The 18528-nt window shown below is 43.0% G+C and overlaps 1 protein-coding gene across 1 annotated transcript; it reads left to right on the top strand.

The window, feature by feature from the left end:
* The first annotated feature begins 1239 nt into the window (after nucleotides 1–1239).
* Nucleotides 1240–17060, top strand: LOC115197390 (cryptochrome-1). Its single transcript, XM_029758839.1, has 9 exons — nucleotides 1240–2005; nucleotides 12286–12394; nucleotides 12805–12947; nucleotides 13593–13866; nucleotides 14070–14522; nucleotides 14634–14785; nucleotides 15121–15323; nucleotides 15658–15753; nucleotides 16020–17060. Exons 1-9 carry the CDS (start codon nucleotides 1848–1850, stop codon nucleotides 16103–16105), a joined length of 1674 nt encoding a protein of 557 aa, XP_029614699.1. The 5' UTR covers nucleotides 1240–1847; the 3' UTR covers nucleotides 16106–17060.
* Nucleotides 17061–18528: the final 1468 nt, after the last annotated feature.

Genomic DNA, 18528 nt, shown 5'->3' with positions numbered 1-18528 from the left:
CATTGGATTGGTGGAGGCTTGGGCTAGTGGGATGTTCCACCATATTAGTCAGTAAAGGGAAGTAAACTATCACACACTTTGGAAGGAAGGAGAGATAATTGGGACATAGGATATTTCTCATTTAGCTGTAAATCATCCTGACATGGGGCACTGTTGATATCTGTGGGATTGAGGGAGAGGATTGTTGGTACATTTGACTGTAGTTGTAGGCTGCTTATCATTGAAGCAACACTGCACCCTGGTGCTCAGTTTACAAACCTCAATCACTATGTCAAAGATCTATCCCCACCATACATTTCCCGATAAGGAAGGCTACTATATCAATTTTTTTTTACATATTTGTTTTACATATGCAAAGGTTACACAGTTATGACTCTGAACCTTTCCTTGATAAACGTAGCCTATATCATTCACTATACTATATCTATATAGTGATTGCATGTTACCATCTAGTGTCTAGATATTCAAACTGCATGTTTCCTCACCCAACTACCCACCCATCCCTTGTCTCGTGAATATAAACTAACGACAGTATCACGGTCACCATCACCCAAATGATGATATTCCCCTTACCGCATGCTTAAGGACAATGTAATTCAAGTGTAGGCCCTAATACAATAGGGTTTGATTATTAGATTCATCTCAGAGATGGTGTTTACGTTATGATCCTTGCAGAAGTTTTTTGATTGAAATTTGATCACATCTGAAATTCTGCATTGGTAGAGCTAATCTCTAGGCTAGAATAGGCGTTATTTGGTTGAAATCAATTTTGAAATGATACCATTTTAACGTAAATACATATAGGTACATACATAGTCTCACGGCAAGACATAATAAAGAGTAGACTATATGCGATTCATCACATGCGCAGGCTTGTGATTGTGCTGGGCTGCCCACTAGGCCTACCTATACATTGTGTAATATTTTTTTGCCTTGACTTAGTACACGTGCGTATCCGGGTCCTGCGCAACTAATCATGACGCGGGCAGGCAGCAAACACTTTTGCCGACAACCTACAAAATAAACTCAATATTCAAACTATGGTGTTTAAAGTAGGCTGTAAATAACTGATTAAACATAACACATTGTGTTGCTAGGATAGTAAGTATAAATGATGCCTTTGTGGAAGAAAAAAACACAAAATAGCAAGAAGTAAGCCAACGTAAGCACACCACAGAAACGTGAGCGAACGAACCTTACGTAACTGGGAACATTGACCAATCAGATTCGTCCATCTCAATCCTCGTGCCTCTGTGGGTGGAGATGTTGGGAAATAACAGTTATTTCGTGGGGTTGACAATGCCGTCTGTAAACGAAGAACATTACAATTGCTTATTGGAATACATTCGAATGATATTGGAACACTAATTTCTGATCAAAACCTTCTAGCAATATATTGCTATAGGCATATTTTAGTTCACTCGCTACGACTCAAGGCAAGGATTCATTTTTTTCGACCTGCTATAGGAAAACAAGCAAAATAGCAGGTCGAACATCATTTTTAAGTGTTATTTTTACATTCGTGTTGAAAAGAATTAGCAAAGATAAAACAATGTCTTACTTAATGCGCTCTATACAAAGTTGATGCGAGCGAGACCTGTCCTTACACTGTATTTATCAGAGGCCACCAAATCAATGCGGCAGCAGTGAACTCATCACAATGGACAAATTGATGGAACAAGGTTAGATCACTTCAGTAGCTATACATTATAAAACCAGCAAGGCGACAGAACCGAAACACATTTTGGGCAGGCGAGGGATATTGTTTTAATTCGTGAGCGTTTTGTGGTCAACGCTGCGGTATCTCAGAAGACTCGTGTACATAACAAGAAGGGACAGGAAGTGAAATGGTTGGCAACACAATCCACTGGTTCAGGAAGGGCCTGCGGCTCCACGACAACCCCTCGCTGAAGGAGTCTATCCGGGGAGCTGACACCCTTCGCTGTGTTTACATCCTAGACCCCTGGTTTGCAGGGTCCTCCAACGTGGGCATCAGCAGGTGGAGGCAAGGACGTTTTTGTTTTGTTTTTCCATCTCACATTGTGTTGCACTCACACCAAACACAGATGTGTGTAGCGCAGATGTGGGTCACACATCCTGCTTTCTGCATTCAGAAATATTTAGTTATGAATGACATTAGTGTGTTTGGTGTGCCACCTAGGCAGTAAAGTAGAGCATCCCTAGAAGCACCACAGGGAATAGGAAGAATGTTATGCAGTGCATGCAAACAGTTATAGTACATTTTAAAAGTAGGGCGTAGTGGTTATGAATGACAGTGTGTGTGCCCCTAGGCAAGAAAGAAGAGCATCCCTAAAGGCTCCACACGTATGTACACAGTTATAGTACATTGACTGCAAATGACTAAGTTATTACAAAAAAATACAGAGAAAATTATTTGACTACAGTAAATTGAGTTAAACAACTATGTACAAAACTGGAAGCGAGGGCATTCCAGGGGACCAATGACTGTTGCAATAACTGCTTGACCTTGAATTCCCTTTCATTTAGCCCAGATACTATGTTGCTTTAGTTTGGACACTTATGACAATTTGAAATTAAAGCATAAAAAGAAGGGGAGAATAACATACTCAATTTAGAGAAGCGAAAGGGAGAATGACATATGGAAAACATCCCCTTGTATGTGGGAAACTCTGTTTCTATGACCATAACAATGGTGAGCGTTGTGATGTGTTCTTCATTGAAACGTGTGTTCAGGAGAATCAATTTCTGCAGGTTTGAGAACATGCGTAGCAGTAACAATGATGTAAGTTACCCTGGAAGGCAGGGCTGTAGGGGAAACGGGGCACTGTGTCATTAGGGTGGTTACGGCACTCTGCTCTCCTCGCAGCTCTGACCTATGCAGCTCTGACCTATGCAGCTGTGACCTACAGTACCAGTCAAAAGTTTGGACACACCTACTCATTCAAGTGTTTTTCTTTATTTTTACTATTGTCTACATTGTAGAAGACATCAAAACTATGAAATAACACATGGAATCATGTAGTAACCAAAAAAGTGTTGAACAAATAAAAATATACTTTATATTTGAGATTCTTCAAAGTAGCCACCCTTTGCCTTGACGACAGCTTTGCACACTCTTGGCATTCCTCTCATAGCAGCTTCACCTGGAATGCTTTTCCAACAGTATTGAAGGAGTTCCCACATATGCTGAGCACTTGTTGGCTGCTTTTCCTTCACTCTGCGATCCAACTCATCCCAAACCATCTCACTTGGGTTGAGGTCGGGTGGCTGTGGAGGCCAGGTCATCTGATGCAGCACTCCATCACTCTCCTTCTTGGTCAAATAGCCCTTACACAGCCTGAAGGTGTGTTGGGTCATTGTCCTGTTGAAAAACAAATGATAGGCCAACTAAGCGCAAACCAAATGGGATGGCGTATCATTGCAGAATACTGTGGTAGTCATGCTGGTTAAGTGTGCCTTGAATTCTAAATAAATCACAGACTGTGTCACCAGCAAAGCACCATCACACCTCCTCCGTGCTTCACGGTGGGAACCACACATGCAGAGATCATCCGTTCACCTACTCTCATCAGACCGAAGGACAGATTTCCACTGGTCTAATGTCCATTGTTCATGTTTGTTGACCCAAGCAAGTCTCTTCTTCTTGGTGTCCTTTAGTAGTGGTTTCTTTGCAGCAATTTGACCATGAATGCCTGATTCACGCAGTCTGCTCTGAACAGTTGATGTTGAGATGTGTCTGTTACTTGAACTCTGTGAAGCATTTATATGGGCTGCATTTTCTGAGGCTGGTGGTAAGTCTAATGAACTTAGGTAATTCAGGGTCTTCCTTTCCAGTGGCGGTCCTCATGAGACCCAGTTTCACCATAGTGCTTGATGGTTTTTGCGACTGCACTTGAAGAAACCTGAACGTTTCCGCGCTGACTGACCTTCATGTCTTAAAGTAATGATGGACTGTCATTTCTCTTTGCTTATTTGAGCTGTTCTTGCCATAATATGGACTTGGTCTTTTACCAAATAGGGCTATCTTCTATATACCACCCCTACCTTGTAACAACACAACTGATTGGCTCAAACGCATTAAGAAATTCCACAAATTAACTTTTAACAAGGCACATCTAATAATTGAAATGCATTACAAGTGACTACCACATGAAGCTGGTTGAGAGAATGCCAAGAGTGTGCAAAGCTGTCATCAAGGCAAAGGGTGGCTACTTTGAAGAATCTAAATTATAAAATATATTTTGATTTAACACTTTTGTGGTTAATACATAATTCCATATGTGTTATTTCATAGTTTTGAGGTCTTCACTATTATTCTACAATGTAGAAAATAGTTTAAAAAAAATATATATAGAAAAACCCTTGAATGAGTAGGTGTGCCCAAACCTTTGACTGGTACTGTATATAATGTATATTTAAGCAATAAGGCCCAAGGGTGTGTGCTATATGGCCAATATGCCACAGCTAAGGGCTATTCTGATGCGCAACGCTGAGTGCCTGGAAACACCCCTTAGCCGTTGTATATTGGCCATATATAAACTGATTACCAACTTAATTAGAGGAGTAAAATACATGTTTTGTCATACCCGTGGTATACGTTTCGATATACCACGTCTGTCAGCCAATCAGCATTCAGAGCTTGAACCACCCAGTTTATAAATAGGCTTAGCCAATATAAAGTTCCCAGTGTGTGTAATCTGCTCCAGGTCAATGGAACAACTGAAGCTTAGACAGGATTTAGCCTAGCCAACCCTTTAGAGGCTTCGTCTGGAGAGTGTCTGTTTGACCTGGTGTCGGAGTGCGCTGTCCAGAGGATATAAACCGTTACTACTAGACTAATTGTAACAACGCCAGAAATATTCATTAAAATGTATGCACATTTTAGCCATAGACATTGTTTCTGTTAATATATATTTTTCTGAATGGTTTGCTTCATCTGATCATCAGGGATGAATCAGTTGGATCACATCTGGATCACATCTGATCACCCCAGAATGAATCAGTTGGACGGGCATTTGATTTCCATAAGGGGGTACGTGTTTTTTCACGGGACCTCCTATGTGTGCATGCACTGCACAATAAATCATTTTTAAATTAGAATCGCTGGACCTCGAGCTAAGGAGCAATTATTCTGACTAAAACATTCTAACAATGTAATTAATACATTTCATATATGGTATTGCAAAAATAATCATTTGGTTGTGTTTATGAATAACTTAGGTAATATTAGAAGGAAAAGCATTTATTTGTTTCTGTAACTGTAAGATGCATGTAAAAACACATTCAAGTATTCAATAAAAAATACGTGGAGTGCCTTTTTTACAACTATGAAACAGAAAAGATATGTGATGGAACGCGGAAAGGGCTTATTTTTATAATGACAAAAAAAAGAATAATACCCCAACCTACAAGATGCACGGTCAGCAAGATGCGTGGTTAAATTATGAAAACAACATCAGTAGCCTAAACATCATTAGAAGCACCAAGAGTGCTAGATAAATAGTGAAAATAAATCTATGCACAATACCCCATAATGACAAAGCAAAAACAGGTTTCTACAAGTTTTACTAATTTATTAAAAATAAACGCAAATATCACAGAGGTATTCAGACCCTTTACTCAGTACTTTGTTGATGTACCTTGGCAGCGATTACACCCTCGTCTTCTTGGGTATGACGCTACAAGCTTGGCAGACCTGTATTTGGGGAGTTTCTCCAATTCTTTGCAGATCCTCTCAAGCTCTGTCAGGTTGGATGGAGAGTGTTGCTGCACAGCTTTTTTCAGGTCTCTTCAGAGCTGTCCGATTGGGTTTAAGTCCGGGCTCTGGCTCAGCCACTCATTGACATTCAGACTTGTCCCGAAGACATTCCTGCGTTGTCTTGGCTGTGTGCTTAAGGTCGTTGTCCTGTTGGAAGGTGAACCTTCGCCCCAGCCTGAGGTCCTGAGCGCTCTGGAGCAGGTTTTCATCAGTGATCTCTCTGTACTTTGCTCTGTTCATCTTTGCCTTTATCCTGACTAGTCTCCCAGTCCCTGTTGCTGAAAAACATCCCCACAGCATGATGCTGTCACCACGATGCTTCACCGTAGGGATGGTGCCAGGTTTCTTCCAGACGTGATGCTTGGCATTCAGGCCAAAGAATTCAATCTTGGTTTCATCAGACCAGAGAATCTTGTTTCTCATGGTCTGAGAGTCCTTTAGGTGCCTTTTGGCAAACTCCAAGCGGGCTGTCATGTGCTTTTACCTGATGAGTGACTTCTGTCTGGCCACTCTACCATAAAGGCCTGATTGGTAGAGTGCTGCAGAGATGGTTGTCCTTCCATAGAGGAATTCTGGAGCTCTGTCAGAGTGACCATTGGGTTCTTGGTCACCTCCCAGACCAAGGCCTTTTTCCCCCAATTGCTCAGTTTGGCCAGGTGGCCAGCTATAAGAAGAGTCTTGGTGGTTCCAAATGTCTTCCATTTAAGAATGATGGAGGCCACTGTGTTCTTGGGGACCTTCAAAGCTGCAGACATTTTTTGGTACCCTTCCCCAGATGTGTGCCTCGACACAATCATGTCTCTGAGCTCTACGGACAATTCCTTCGACCTCATTGCTTGGTTTTTGCTCTGACAGGCATTGTCATCTATGGGACCTTATATAGACAGGTGTGTGCCTTTCCAAATCATGTCCAATCAATTGAATTTACCACAGGTGGAACCCAATCAAGTTGTAGAAACATCTCAAGGATGATCAATGGAAACAGGATGCACATGAGCTCAATTTCGAGTCTCATAGCAAATGGTCTGAATACTTATGTAAATGTTGTGTTTGATGCAAGAAACCACTTTACGAAACAAAATGCATTATTATTCCCATGCCATTATTACAGAGAATCAGACACATTATGCTACTGCCTATTGGCTACTTAGCAACAAATATAACATTGGCCCTTTAAGACAAAAAAAATCTCCTTATCTAACACACTTTTCAAAGATATCTAGAAATGTCCACATTTTGGGCTCTTGTAGAAAGCAACCACTCCCACATTGCTGACTACACATTATCTATACCTGGGCTAATAACTCATTAACTAGTAAAGTAGGAGTCATCGTCCCTGCTCCAGCGTCTACTCATTCTGGGTGACGCGAAATAACGTCATCGTCAACCTGGCTTTTTTTCTTTGACCTAGACGTAAGCCGACAGAAAGAGACCCATCAATCTCAGATAAATCATCAGAGCGAACGAAACAGCGCCCCTCTGTCGCCGTAGGTGTAGACCATGTATCTGATGCTGTCTGGACAAAAAGAGTATGGCATGTCATATGTTTTTCTGTCCAGACAGCATCGGATACATGGGCTACATATAGTAAAATCTAATTGCATTGGTCGTGTAGTAGAGTGATGTTGTTCCCCTAGATTATGCACCAAGTTGCACGCAAGGACAGTTCAAGTAGGCCAGGGCAAGAGGGGATGTTAATAAGTTAATAACAATAATAATAATTCAATGTGTTTTCTTTATTTAATTACAGCAGCATAGTTAATGTTATTTTTCAGTGTACAAACATTTTTTGATATCTATATTGTAAATACACCTAATTGTAAAAGTTTGTATATTTTGGTTTGGTCCATCGCGGGTTATCTGTACTTGCGGACCCTGTTATCGTTCTCTTTTGCCGGACCTTCAGCTAGCAAGGTATGTTGTCCTTGGCGCCGTAATTTGGCAATATAAAACTGTGGTAAAGTTACATAAAGTGCTGTTACGCAATTATAGGGTTTGTTACAATGTGAACAATTATAAAGATTTATGTTAACTTTCACCAGCTCGCTAATTAGGGTACCTATTGTAACTCGGGAGTATTTGGGACCGTGTTTGAGTGAGTTGCTATGTGGTCACGCAGGTGCCCGAGAGCTGTGACTGCACCGAGGGCTAACCTATTGTGTGTTGTCTCTTCGTGTGCAGGTATGTCTTTTATTTTGTTCAGAATATGTTGTATATAATTTTAACTGTATTGTATAGTGTGCTGATGGGCACTGAATGTATGTATGCAGTTCCCGCTCTTTTGCCGGACCTTCAGCTAGCAAGGTGCCCGAGAGCTGTGACTGCACCGAGGGCTAACCTATTGTGTGTTGTCTCTTCGTGTGCAGGACCAATAAACATGATTCAACCATCATAATTCCAGTTGTGGCAGTGTCCTGATTAAAAGTACACAACGCAGAACGAACCACGCTACAGTCGCATACACACATATAGCAGATGTTATTGCGGGTGTAGCGAAATGCTTGTAGTAAGACCGAGCGACACAGTTTCGCCAAAATCTATCCTGAATAAGCCCAATGTGTTTCTATGGTCATAATATGCAGACCTAAGCTTGTCACCTGTATTCCCGCCGTTGGGACAATGACTCACATTGTTAAGCAGAGACATGAGCATCTCGTCATTGTATACAGAACTGTGGTTTCAGCCAATTGTGAATTAGAATGGTAAGTTGGCAGGTGCACTGTTCGGATGCTGGCTTCCCCTAAAGTAAATTGATGTTTTGCCAAAATTATATAATTACTCCAGTCTAAATAAAATCATTCAAATACTTTACCATAGAGCTTGGCTTAGCCACAGAGGATCATTAGCTTTTTACATTTTTTTTTGCTGTGGATTGTTTCAAATCACAAGTGCTTATTTGGGAAGCCAGCAATTTGGGCAATAGGCCACAGGCAATAGGCCACACGCAATAGGCCAGGCTGTCAGTGAAAAGCATCTAAAATGTGTGAAGATAATGTCTTGAGTATAATTTAAAATGTTGAGACAAGAATAGGAGGGGTGTGTGGCAAAGATATGGGTGTCTTTCTCCAGAATGCATGCACTCAGCTCTCCAGAATGCATGCACTCAGCTCTCCAGAATGCATGCACTCAGCTCTCCAGAATGCATGCACTCAGCTCTCCAGAATGCATGCACTCAGCTCTCCAGAATGCATGCACTCAGCTCTCCAGAATGCATGCACTCAGCTCTCCAGAATGCACGCACTCAGCTCTTCAGAATGCACGCACTCAGCTCTCCAGAATGCACGCACTCAGCTCTCCAGAATGCACGCACTCAGCTCTCCAGAATGCACGCACTCAGCTCTCCAGAATGCACGCACTCAGCTCTCCAGAATGCACGCACTCAGCTCTCCAGAATGCACGCACTCAGCTCTCCAGAATGCACGCACTCAGCTCTCCAGAATGCATGCACTCAGCTCTCCAGAATGCATGCACTCTGGATATTTTCAATATTTTGGTTTTTTTTTGGTCAGCTTTAGGCCTATGTATTTTACTTAGTTGACGATGGAAGTTCTAGGCCTACTGCTGCCTATAGGCTATCTCTGACTTCCATGTGCTCATTTCTTTAGCCGCCCAGGGATCACGGTGTACCAATGTGTCCATAAGGCTGGTGATCTTGCATTTTTATGATTAACCATGTGACAATTATTTTGAGAAACTAAAATGTTATTATTAAAATGAAACTGTTTACCACGAAAATGCGCATATAAAAAATGATCATAACTGGCACGTAGATTTGTAGGATGAATTGTAAGCTTCCCCAAACTTGAAACTCACGAGTTGCCTATGGTCTTTACTATAACACCCATTGTGCCTATGGTCTTCACTATAACACCCATTGTGCCTATGGTCTTTACTATAACACCCATTGTGCCTATGGTCTTCACTATAACACCCATTGTGCCTATGGTCTTCACTATAACACCCATTGTGCCTATGGTCTTTACGATAACACCCATTGTGCCTATGGTCTTTACTATAACACCCATTGTGCCTATGGTCTTTACTATAACACCCATTGTGCCTATGGTCTTCACTATAACACCCATTGTGCCTATGGTCTTCACTATAACACCCATTGTGCCTATGGTCTTTACTATAACACCCATTGTGCCTATGGTCTTCACTATAACACCCATTGTGTCTATGGTCTTTACTATAACACCCATTGTGCCTATGGTCTTCACTATAACACCCATTGTGTCTATGGTCTTTACTATAACACCCATTGTGCCTATGGTCTTTACTATAACACCCATTGTGCCTATGGTCTTCACTATAACACCCATTGTGCCTATGGTCTTTACTATAACACCCATTGTGCCTATGGTCTTTACTATAACACCCATTGTGCCTATGGTCTTCACTATAACACCCATTGTGCCTATGGTCTTTACTATAACACCCATTGTGCCTATGGTCTTTACTATAACACCCATTGTGCCTATGGTCTTTACTATAACACCCATTGTGCCTATGGTCTTTGCTATAACACCCATTGTGCCTATGGTCTTCGCTATAACACCCATTGTGCCTATGGTCTTTACTATAACACCCATTGTGCCTATGGTCTTTGCTATAACACCCATTGTGCCTATGGTCTTTACTATAACACCCATTGTGCCTATGGTCTTTACTATAACACCCGTTGCACACAGGAGGTCCCGTGGGGAAAAAACAGGCCTGCCTATAGAAATCAAATGCGTGTCCATCTGATTTGTTCTGGCACCGGCTCTGCAAATAAATAATATACAAATATTTTATTTTGACTGGCAAGGAAGTAGGGCAGACCAGGTCCACTAAGGCCCGTCCATAACGCTGTCCCTGAGCCCCATAGCATCTATTTTGTAGTCTGGTGACATCTCACCATTGGACACAGAGGCTTGCATCCATTGAAATTCAGTTTGCAACCTTTCAATATTGTGCTATGTTCGCTTTGTGGTCACCTTGCATTACCCGACTGTTCAAGTGTATGCATGAAGATGACATTTCTTGTAGGGCCACTAGTTGTCATAAGTCATAGGCTACACTACCCTTTCAGATATCACATTTTAAAACCTCCCTGCAGTGCTGCTGCTAACCACTCTGCATGTTTCATAAGAGTTCCAAGTAGAGTACAGCTGGTGACAAGCCCCAGACAGCATTTACTGATGTGTGAATTGAAAAACACAACAGGAGGACACCATTCTCAGTTGAGGGTATAGGCCGGGTGATGGGAAGCCACCCTAGGGGAAGTTAGTCACCTAACACAGAACAGGATGTCAGTCACCCTCTCTTAACTTGGTTGATATCCATGTTGTCATATCCAACAGTAGGCAGATTTATTGGCTGCATAACACAATGACGACACTAATATATGCCATTTAGCAGACACTTTTAACCAAAACAACTTAGTCATGCGTGCATCCATTTTACAAACGGGTTGTCCTGGGAATCAAACCCACTATCTTTGCATTGCAAGTGCCATGCTCTGCCAACTGAGCTATAGAGGACCGCTGTGTTGTTATCAACACTGCCTATGTAGTTTGAGGACAATATCACAACAGAATGGGGAAGGTCGAGCCGAGGACTGTTGTAGAGGGTCAGTCCAGCAGTCCTGCCCCAGGGGCCCAGGATTATCACAAAGTATGCTAGTTTACCTCGGCGGAGAACTACTGTTAGCCAGAGATGTTCTTTAAATGTTGATACAGACTTTGTGTACGCTTACTCAGGAATGAATACTCCCATTCTTATGAGGCCTTGTTGCACTAGCTGTGATTTGCCTGTTGAGGGAGGCAAGCAGCAGTCATTTTGTTGAACTACTTTGCTGTGAGCTGAAGTGTACTACAAGGCTGGGATGTTAGTGACCTTACTGTTAAGGTAATGGAATGTAAGTTCCATTTGGTCAAGATTGTCCACTGGATGTTTCCACTTGGTATTTTAAATGGTAGGCCAATTAGGCCAGTTTTATACCAGCAGACAGAGGAGTAGGCCTATGTATGTAGGTTATCTGTGAGGGCATGAATCATTTCAATATAGCCTAGCCTATATTGTCACCTGTTTGTTTGAGTGTTTATGAGGGAAACTGATTGAGGGAATATTCATCTAACATCTTCTATCCTAACTGATTGCCTTGTTGTTCAGGAGGACATTGTGCGATAGGCTAAGATGCTAAGTCATTCTGAATAATGTGACGAACTGAGAGAAGTAGCATCGCATGTTTGTACTTCCTCTCCACTAGCCCTCTGATCTTTCCAGTTCAAGCTATTATCATTTTGAAGAAGCCAAGGCTTCTGACACGAAGACCTATGATACATGATGGATCATATGAAACAGGGATCATTTGTTCAGTCACTAATGTGGCTTTTGGATCATCATTCAACTGAAATACCTGTTGTTTTCCTGAAGACAAGTATCCAAATGCACTGCAGTACCCATTCATTTACTGTATTTAACTAAATCAATGCCTAAAACTATTTCCTCTCCGATATACAATCACTTGATTGATCATCTCCTCTGTTTGATTCCAGGTTCTTACTACAATGTCTGGAGGACCTAGACGCCAGCCTCCGCAAGCTCAACTCCCGTCTGTTTGTCATCCGGGGCCAGCCTACTGATGTCTTCCCTAGGCTGTTCCAGGTATAGTCAAGTCATAGTTACCTTACTGTAGTAAACCCATTACACTACTGTACCATACATACACTTCCGGTACTGTTCATGTAGCCTATAACTCATAGAAATACATTAGGCTATGTCACATAGAAATACAGTATGCCCCATAGAAACACTGTCACAGTAACTGTACCATAAATCCACTGTATCAGATATGCTGATACAGTGGGGGGGGTCACAACTCAATATTATTTCTGGTGTTTATTAATATTTTGTATATTCAGTGTATATGTGAAAGTATTTGAATTCCATTGGAATCCATGTTATTTTCTATGAGGACCTTTCTGTGACATCCACTATCTCTATATTTACAACGGTAAAGGTCTCCTATGTATCATGTTGACTGACCTTGTTTCCCCTCTCTCTCTGCCTCCCAGGAATGGCAGACCAGCCAGCTGTCTTATGAGTACGACTCTGAGCCCTTTGGCAAGGAACGTGACGCCGCCATCCAGAAGCTGGCCAGCGAGGCCGGTGTGGAGGTAACTGTCAAAGTCTCCCACACGCTCTACGACCTGGACAAGTGAGTGGCACACACACAGTCTTGTACAGCTAATCTTATGGGGACACACAATTCAGTCCCATTCAAAATGATATTTTCCAGAACCCCATCCCGTACTCTTACCTTAACCCAAAAACCTAACCCGAAACCTAACTCTAGCTCCTAACCATAAAACATTTACATTTACGTCATTTAGCAGACGCTCTTATCCAGAGCGACTTACAGTAGTGAATGCATACATTTCATACCTTTTTTTTTTCTGTGCTGGCCCCCCGTGGGAATCGAACCCACAACCCTGGTGTTGCAAACACCATGCTCTACCAACTGAGCTAAAACTAACCCTTAACGTAATTCTAACACTAATTCTAACCTTAACCCTAAACCCCCTAGAAATAGCATTTGACCTCATGGGGACCAACAAAATGTCCCCAGTTGGTCAAGTTTTTGTTCATTTACTATTCTTGTGGGGAATTCTGGTCCCCACAAGAATAGTTACACACACACACACACACACACACGGTAGATATTGTGAGAATACAACCCAAGTGATCAAGTTGTGCAAATACGCAAACATGATGTATTAGAAACATATTCATGAATAATGCCATGATGCTAGTGTTACGTGATGCACTAAATGCCTCCATGTCTGTCCATGTGTCTCTGTAGGATCATCGAGCTAAACGGAGGCCAGTCCCCTCTCACCTACAAGCGTTTCCAGGCGCTCATCAGTCACATGGATGCCGTGGAATCGCCCGCTGAGACCATCACTGCTGAGGTCATGAGGAAGTGTGCCACGCCTATCAGTGATGACCATGACGACAAGTTTGCCGTGCCCTCCCTGGAGGAGCTTGGCTTTGAGACCGAAGGCCTGGCTACAGCAGTATGGCCGGGGGGAGAGACCGAGGCCCTCACTCGCCTGGAGAGGCACCTGGAGAGAAAGGTGAGGAGTAGTCCCTTCTTTATATCCCAGCACTACTGAACCAGTGTTTTGGACACATACAGTACTAGGGTTGGGGTCAATTCCATTTCAATTCAGTCAATTCAACCCCCCTCTTTATTTTATTTTCCCCTCTTTATTTTATTTTCTGAACTCCTTGTCAGTGTGTTGCACTGTGACCCAAACACTAACCTTCTGTGTTCCAGGCTTGGGTGGCCAACTTTGAGCGTCCCCGGATGAACGCCAACTCCCTGCTGGCCAGCCCCACAGGCCTCAGCCCCTACCTCCGCTTCGGCTGCCTCTCCTGTCGCCTCTTTTACTTCAAACTCACTGACCTCTACAGGAAGGTGAAGAAAAACAGCTCTCCGCCCCTCTCGCTCTATGGCCAGCTGTTGTGGCGCGAATTCTTCTACACCACAGCCACCAACAACCCCCGCTTCGACAAAATGGAGGGCAATCCGGTGTGTGTGCAGATCCCCTGGGACCGCAACCCGGAAGCGCTGGCCAAGTGGGCCGAGGGGAGGACAGGGTTCCCCTGGATTGACGCCATCATGACCCAGCTGAGGCAGGAGGGCTGGATCCACCACCTGGCCAGACACGCCGTGGCCTGCTTCCTGACCCGGGGAGACCTGTGGATCAGCTGGGAGGAGGGCATGAAGGTAGATACTGGAGGAAGGGGATGGTAGAGGGAGCGGGGAGACGAAGTGACAAGTAGGTAGAAAATGTATGACTGTGTTATCTGACCGTGTGTGTGTTTATTTACCTGTCAGGTATTTGAGGAGCTGCTCCTGGATGCAGACTGGAGTGTGAACGCAGGCAGCTGGATGTGGCTCTCGTGCAGCTCCTTCTTCCAGCAGTTTTTCCACTGCTACTGCCCTGTGGGCTTCGGCAGGAGGACAGACCCAAACGGAGACTACATACGGTGAGAAGACCCTACCTACACCCAGTTGTCCACCCCTCCACTGTATTTAGCCAGTGTGGTACACTCATGTTATTTTCCTTTTGAAATACTCTCAAAGTAATAGACCTCAGTGCTTTATTTCACCATGCTTGTGACAACATGTGGGACATGCAGAAAACCATGACAAACTGCTAGACCACGATGTCACGTCATACACTTCATAGAGTCTTGGTTAAATGTCCATGCTGTACCCACTAGAAATGTACATTTGTTTCTGGATTGTTCATTGCAGAAGAAGTGTGTCACCGCGGTTCTTTTTTTTAAAGCAATATCATTTCTCTGTTTGGTTCTTCCAGGCGCTATCTGCCCATACTGAAGGCCTTTCCGGCCAAGTACATCTTTGACCCCTGGAACGCGCCCGAGTGTGTGCAGAAGGCAGCCAAGTGCGTGATCGGCATGCATTACCCCAAGCCCATGGTGCACCACACCGAGGCCAGCCGCCTCAACATCCAGAGGATGACGCAAATCTACCAACAGCTCTCCTGCTACCGCGGTCTGGGTGAGCACCGAGCACAACCTGCTGAAACTACAGCTAATAGCCTGAAAATCTGCTTAAAATCAGCCACTTTCTGGTACTTACTCAAATGATTTCAATGATAAGCTATTCAGCTATTCAAAGTGTCTCAGAATAGGCATACTGATCTAGGATCAGTTTTGCCGTTTAAATTATAATGAATAAGGCAGGGCAGACCTGATCGTAGATCAGTATGCCTATTCTGAGATTCTTTGCCGATACAGTGACTTTGTTGTCTTTTATATTATCATTATCAGTTGTTCTCTATGGGGGTGTGGTAGACTGACTGCACAACTCTTCTTTTGTCTGCACTTCACAGGGCTGCTCGCGACAGTGCCTGCTAATCCTAACAATGGTGGAAATGGTGTGGGGACCTCCCCTGAAGAAATCCAGCATGAGGCAGTCGCTCAAGCAGGTAAAGACCCTCTCCATTCTCCTCGGTTCCTTGGCTGTCCTTACCACAGCAAAACCTGCATTTTCCAAAGAGTAGGGTTAAAGGACAAATTAACTTTTTCTTTAACCTGCATGTTATCTGCCCATCTCATCTACATCGAGATTGAACCGTGACTTCATCCATCTCAGATATGTGGGCCGTGGGTGGAAGTTACAAGAGTCAAAGCAGACACCCATAACAAATGTAATAGGGAACAATATCATGTAATTTTGTATTATTTTTTTCAGGCAGAGGACAGGCTGCTGTGAAGCGTAGCAATGAGGACCTCACACCGGGGGGTAGCAACAAGGCCCAGAGACAGACCAGCATCTAGTCCCTGATGTGGAAGGGTAGAGGAGAGGGGGTACCAGCTAACCTGTTGACCTCCAGTAGGCTCCACCAGCACCTGAAGCACTGCATCCTCCTCCCCTGACTCTTCAACTGTACAGGAGCACATCTACCTCAGTGGTGTGAGCAGCAGTATGAACAGATGGAGCAGAGGAAGGGAGGCTGCTAACATCCCACATTGAGCTATGGGGAACATCAAATCACATGATGCCCAGAGAACTGATCGCAGCATCGCGGTCTGTGACATTCAACCTCTGTGGAGAATCGCAAACACATAGTCGCACTGTTCCCAGTGTTACTAGATAGAGGTGATGGTGTCAGGACAGAAGCCCTTTCACGACATGACTCCCAATACTCTATAATATGCACACCATCAAACTGTCTTCTTTGTGGTGCTGGGAATACAAGCCTCAGTTCCATTTATAATAAATGACACACACGTTTGTCCTCTTTCCCCAAAATGTCTATGGAAAAATGTGCTCCCTTTGGGGATACATGTATCGAAGATGGAGGCACACGTTATTTGCTGAAAGAACACTGGGTGGTGACTGTTTGAGCCTGAGGGCATGTTATGTGATGTTATGTGCAGTCCTAGACATGGAGAATGGCATCAGCCTCAAGCTGATGACCCAACTTGGAATCGTCAGGTTAAATGGTCAGGAAACACTTATCATTCTATGGGGTATAATGCTGTCAGAAGTTCAGAAATATGAGGTTCCAATAACCATTTTTAAGGCAGCATAACCTCTAAAATCGTTGTAAGGGAATGATGTAAACGTTTCTGTATAAGCGTGTGAGTAATTCAACTCAAAATGTATACAGTAAAAAGGGTATATTGCATGTTTTATTCTTTTTTTCTGGTGAAGTTGTAAACCAATTGTTATTTTTGTATAAAGACTGACTGTTCTGTATAGTGCTGTAATAAAAGGTGCAAAATGTAACACCGGCTCAAAGTAATATTTATTGTAGGCTGTTTTTTTTTATGTCATGGGTATGCAAATATTGTTTGTTGTAAAGCTCAATGAGGAATGCAAAGTAAAATGTATCAAAACTAAAAACTTCCAATTGCTGTAATGAGTGGTAAACATGGACAGCCCAGTTGGTCATGTTGCATCCAGAAAAAGCCGTTCCAGATATGTGCGCAAATTCCAGATGTGTAACCAAAAGACTATTAGCATGGGCAGCGCCGCTGAGGGCTTCCACCATAAAAATGTAGTCAACTGGGTGGGACTTCCAACTTCATTGGCTGATCCCTCCTGGTGGCCGTGTCATGTCCAATTGGGTCATCAGGAGGGATCAGACAATCGTGAAGTTATCAAATACAATGGCTGGAATGGAGCGAATGGAATGGCATCAAACACATGTGCTTGATGCCATTCCATTTGCTCCAATTCCAATTGCTCCATTCCAGCCATGATAATAATCTGTTCTCCCATCAGCCTCCATTGATGTCCACAGTTGTCATACCCAGAAAAACAAATCAGTGATTTTTGTCGTTATGCAATTAAATGATCCTCTTAAACTTGCCTGCATATCAGTGTATTATATAAACACTTGTAAACTTGCAGACTGGTCTCATAGACTAGACGTAACATAGTGAACTTAAATCTGGAACGTTCTAATTATTATATGTTAAGTTTATGGTTTCATAACAGGATACTTAAGGCAAAAACTAAAACGTGGTTGGTTAGTGTGGATGGTGTCACGAACCGGCTCAAAGCCCGTAACAAAAAGGGAGACAACGTGGAGATAAAGAATAACAAAATATATTTATTAACTGAAGTAAAGTAAATACAATTAACAATGGTGTGTGTTCAGTCAGCAGTCAGTAGTGTAAGTGAGTGGTCACGTGTATACATGTGATAATGAGGGGTGTTGAAAGGTGCCAACGCAAACAAACCAAATAGCCACAAAAATGCCACAACCAAAATCTGTCTGTGTCTGCATGGAGAGAGTCTCCTCAATCAATGTGGAAGAGGTCTATTTATCCTGGGACACACCCGGGCCCAGGTGTTTCCCATGTAGCTGACGACCCTCCAAACTCCGCCCACCTGCATCCTAAAAAGGAAACAAGAACAAAGAGAGAATATGCGCGACTAAACTGATTAATCGTGTAACTGTAATTAACTAGGAAGTCGGGGCACCATCAATTGTCTTAAAATCATTTATTTACTAACTAAGTCATTCACAGAAATGCATAAACAGTAGATATGGTTACAAGGAAATGATAGAATGTGCCCTAGTGAGCTAAACCGGCATGGCGGCTTGTTAGACAAAAGGTTGATAAGAGTTGATAATTATAACAATTGAAATGCTAATCCTTTGCACATGAACGCTCACTCATTCGGGATCAATTGCAATCAATATATATATTTACGCTCAGTGTGTCGTCGGGTTCTTTGTTGTAAA

The sequence above is a fragment of the Salmo trutta genome, chromosome 7 (assembly GCF_901001165.1).
Source record: "Salmo trutta chromosome 7, fSalTru1.1, whole genome shotgun sequence".
Lineage (NCBI taxonomy): Eukaryota > Metazoa > Chordata > Actinopteri > Salmoniformes > Salmonidae > Salmo > Salmo trutta.
The sequence above is the reverse complement of the archived record's forward strand: the minus strand, read 5'-3'. Positions and strand labels throughout refer to the sequence as shown.

Coding starts and splice junctions, on each gene's coding strand:
- LOC115197390 (XM_029758839.1), top strand. CDS start 1,848: ATGGTTGGCAACACAATCCACTGGTTCAGGAAGGGCCTGCGGCTCCAC. Junction 12,948..13,592: donor ACGCTCTACGACCTGGACAA/GTGAGTGGCACA, acceptor GTGTCTCTGTAG/GATCATCGAGCTAAACGGAG. Junction 14,523..14,633: donor GCTGGGAGGAGGGCATGAAG/GTAGATACTGGA, acceptor TTTACCTGTCAG/GTATTTGAGGAGCTGCTCCT.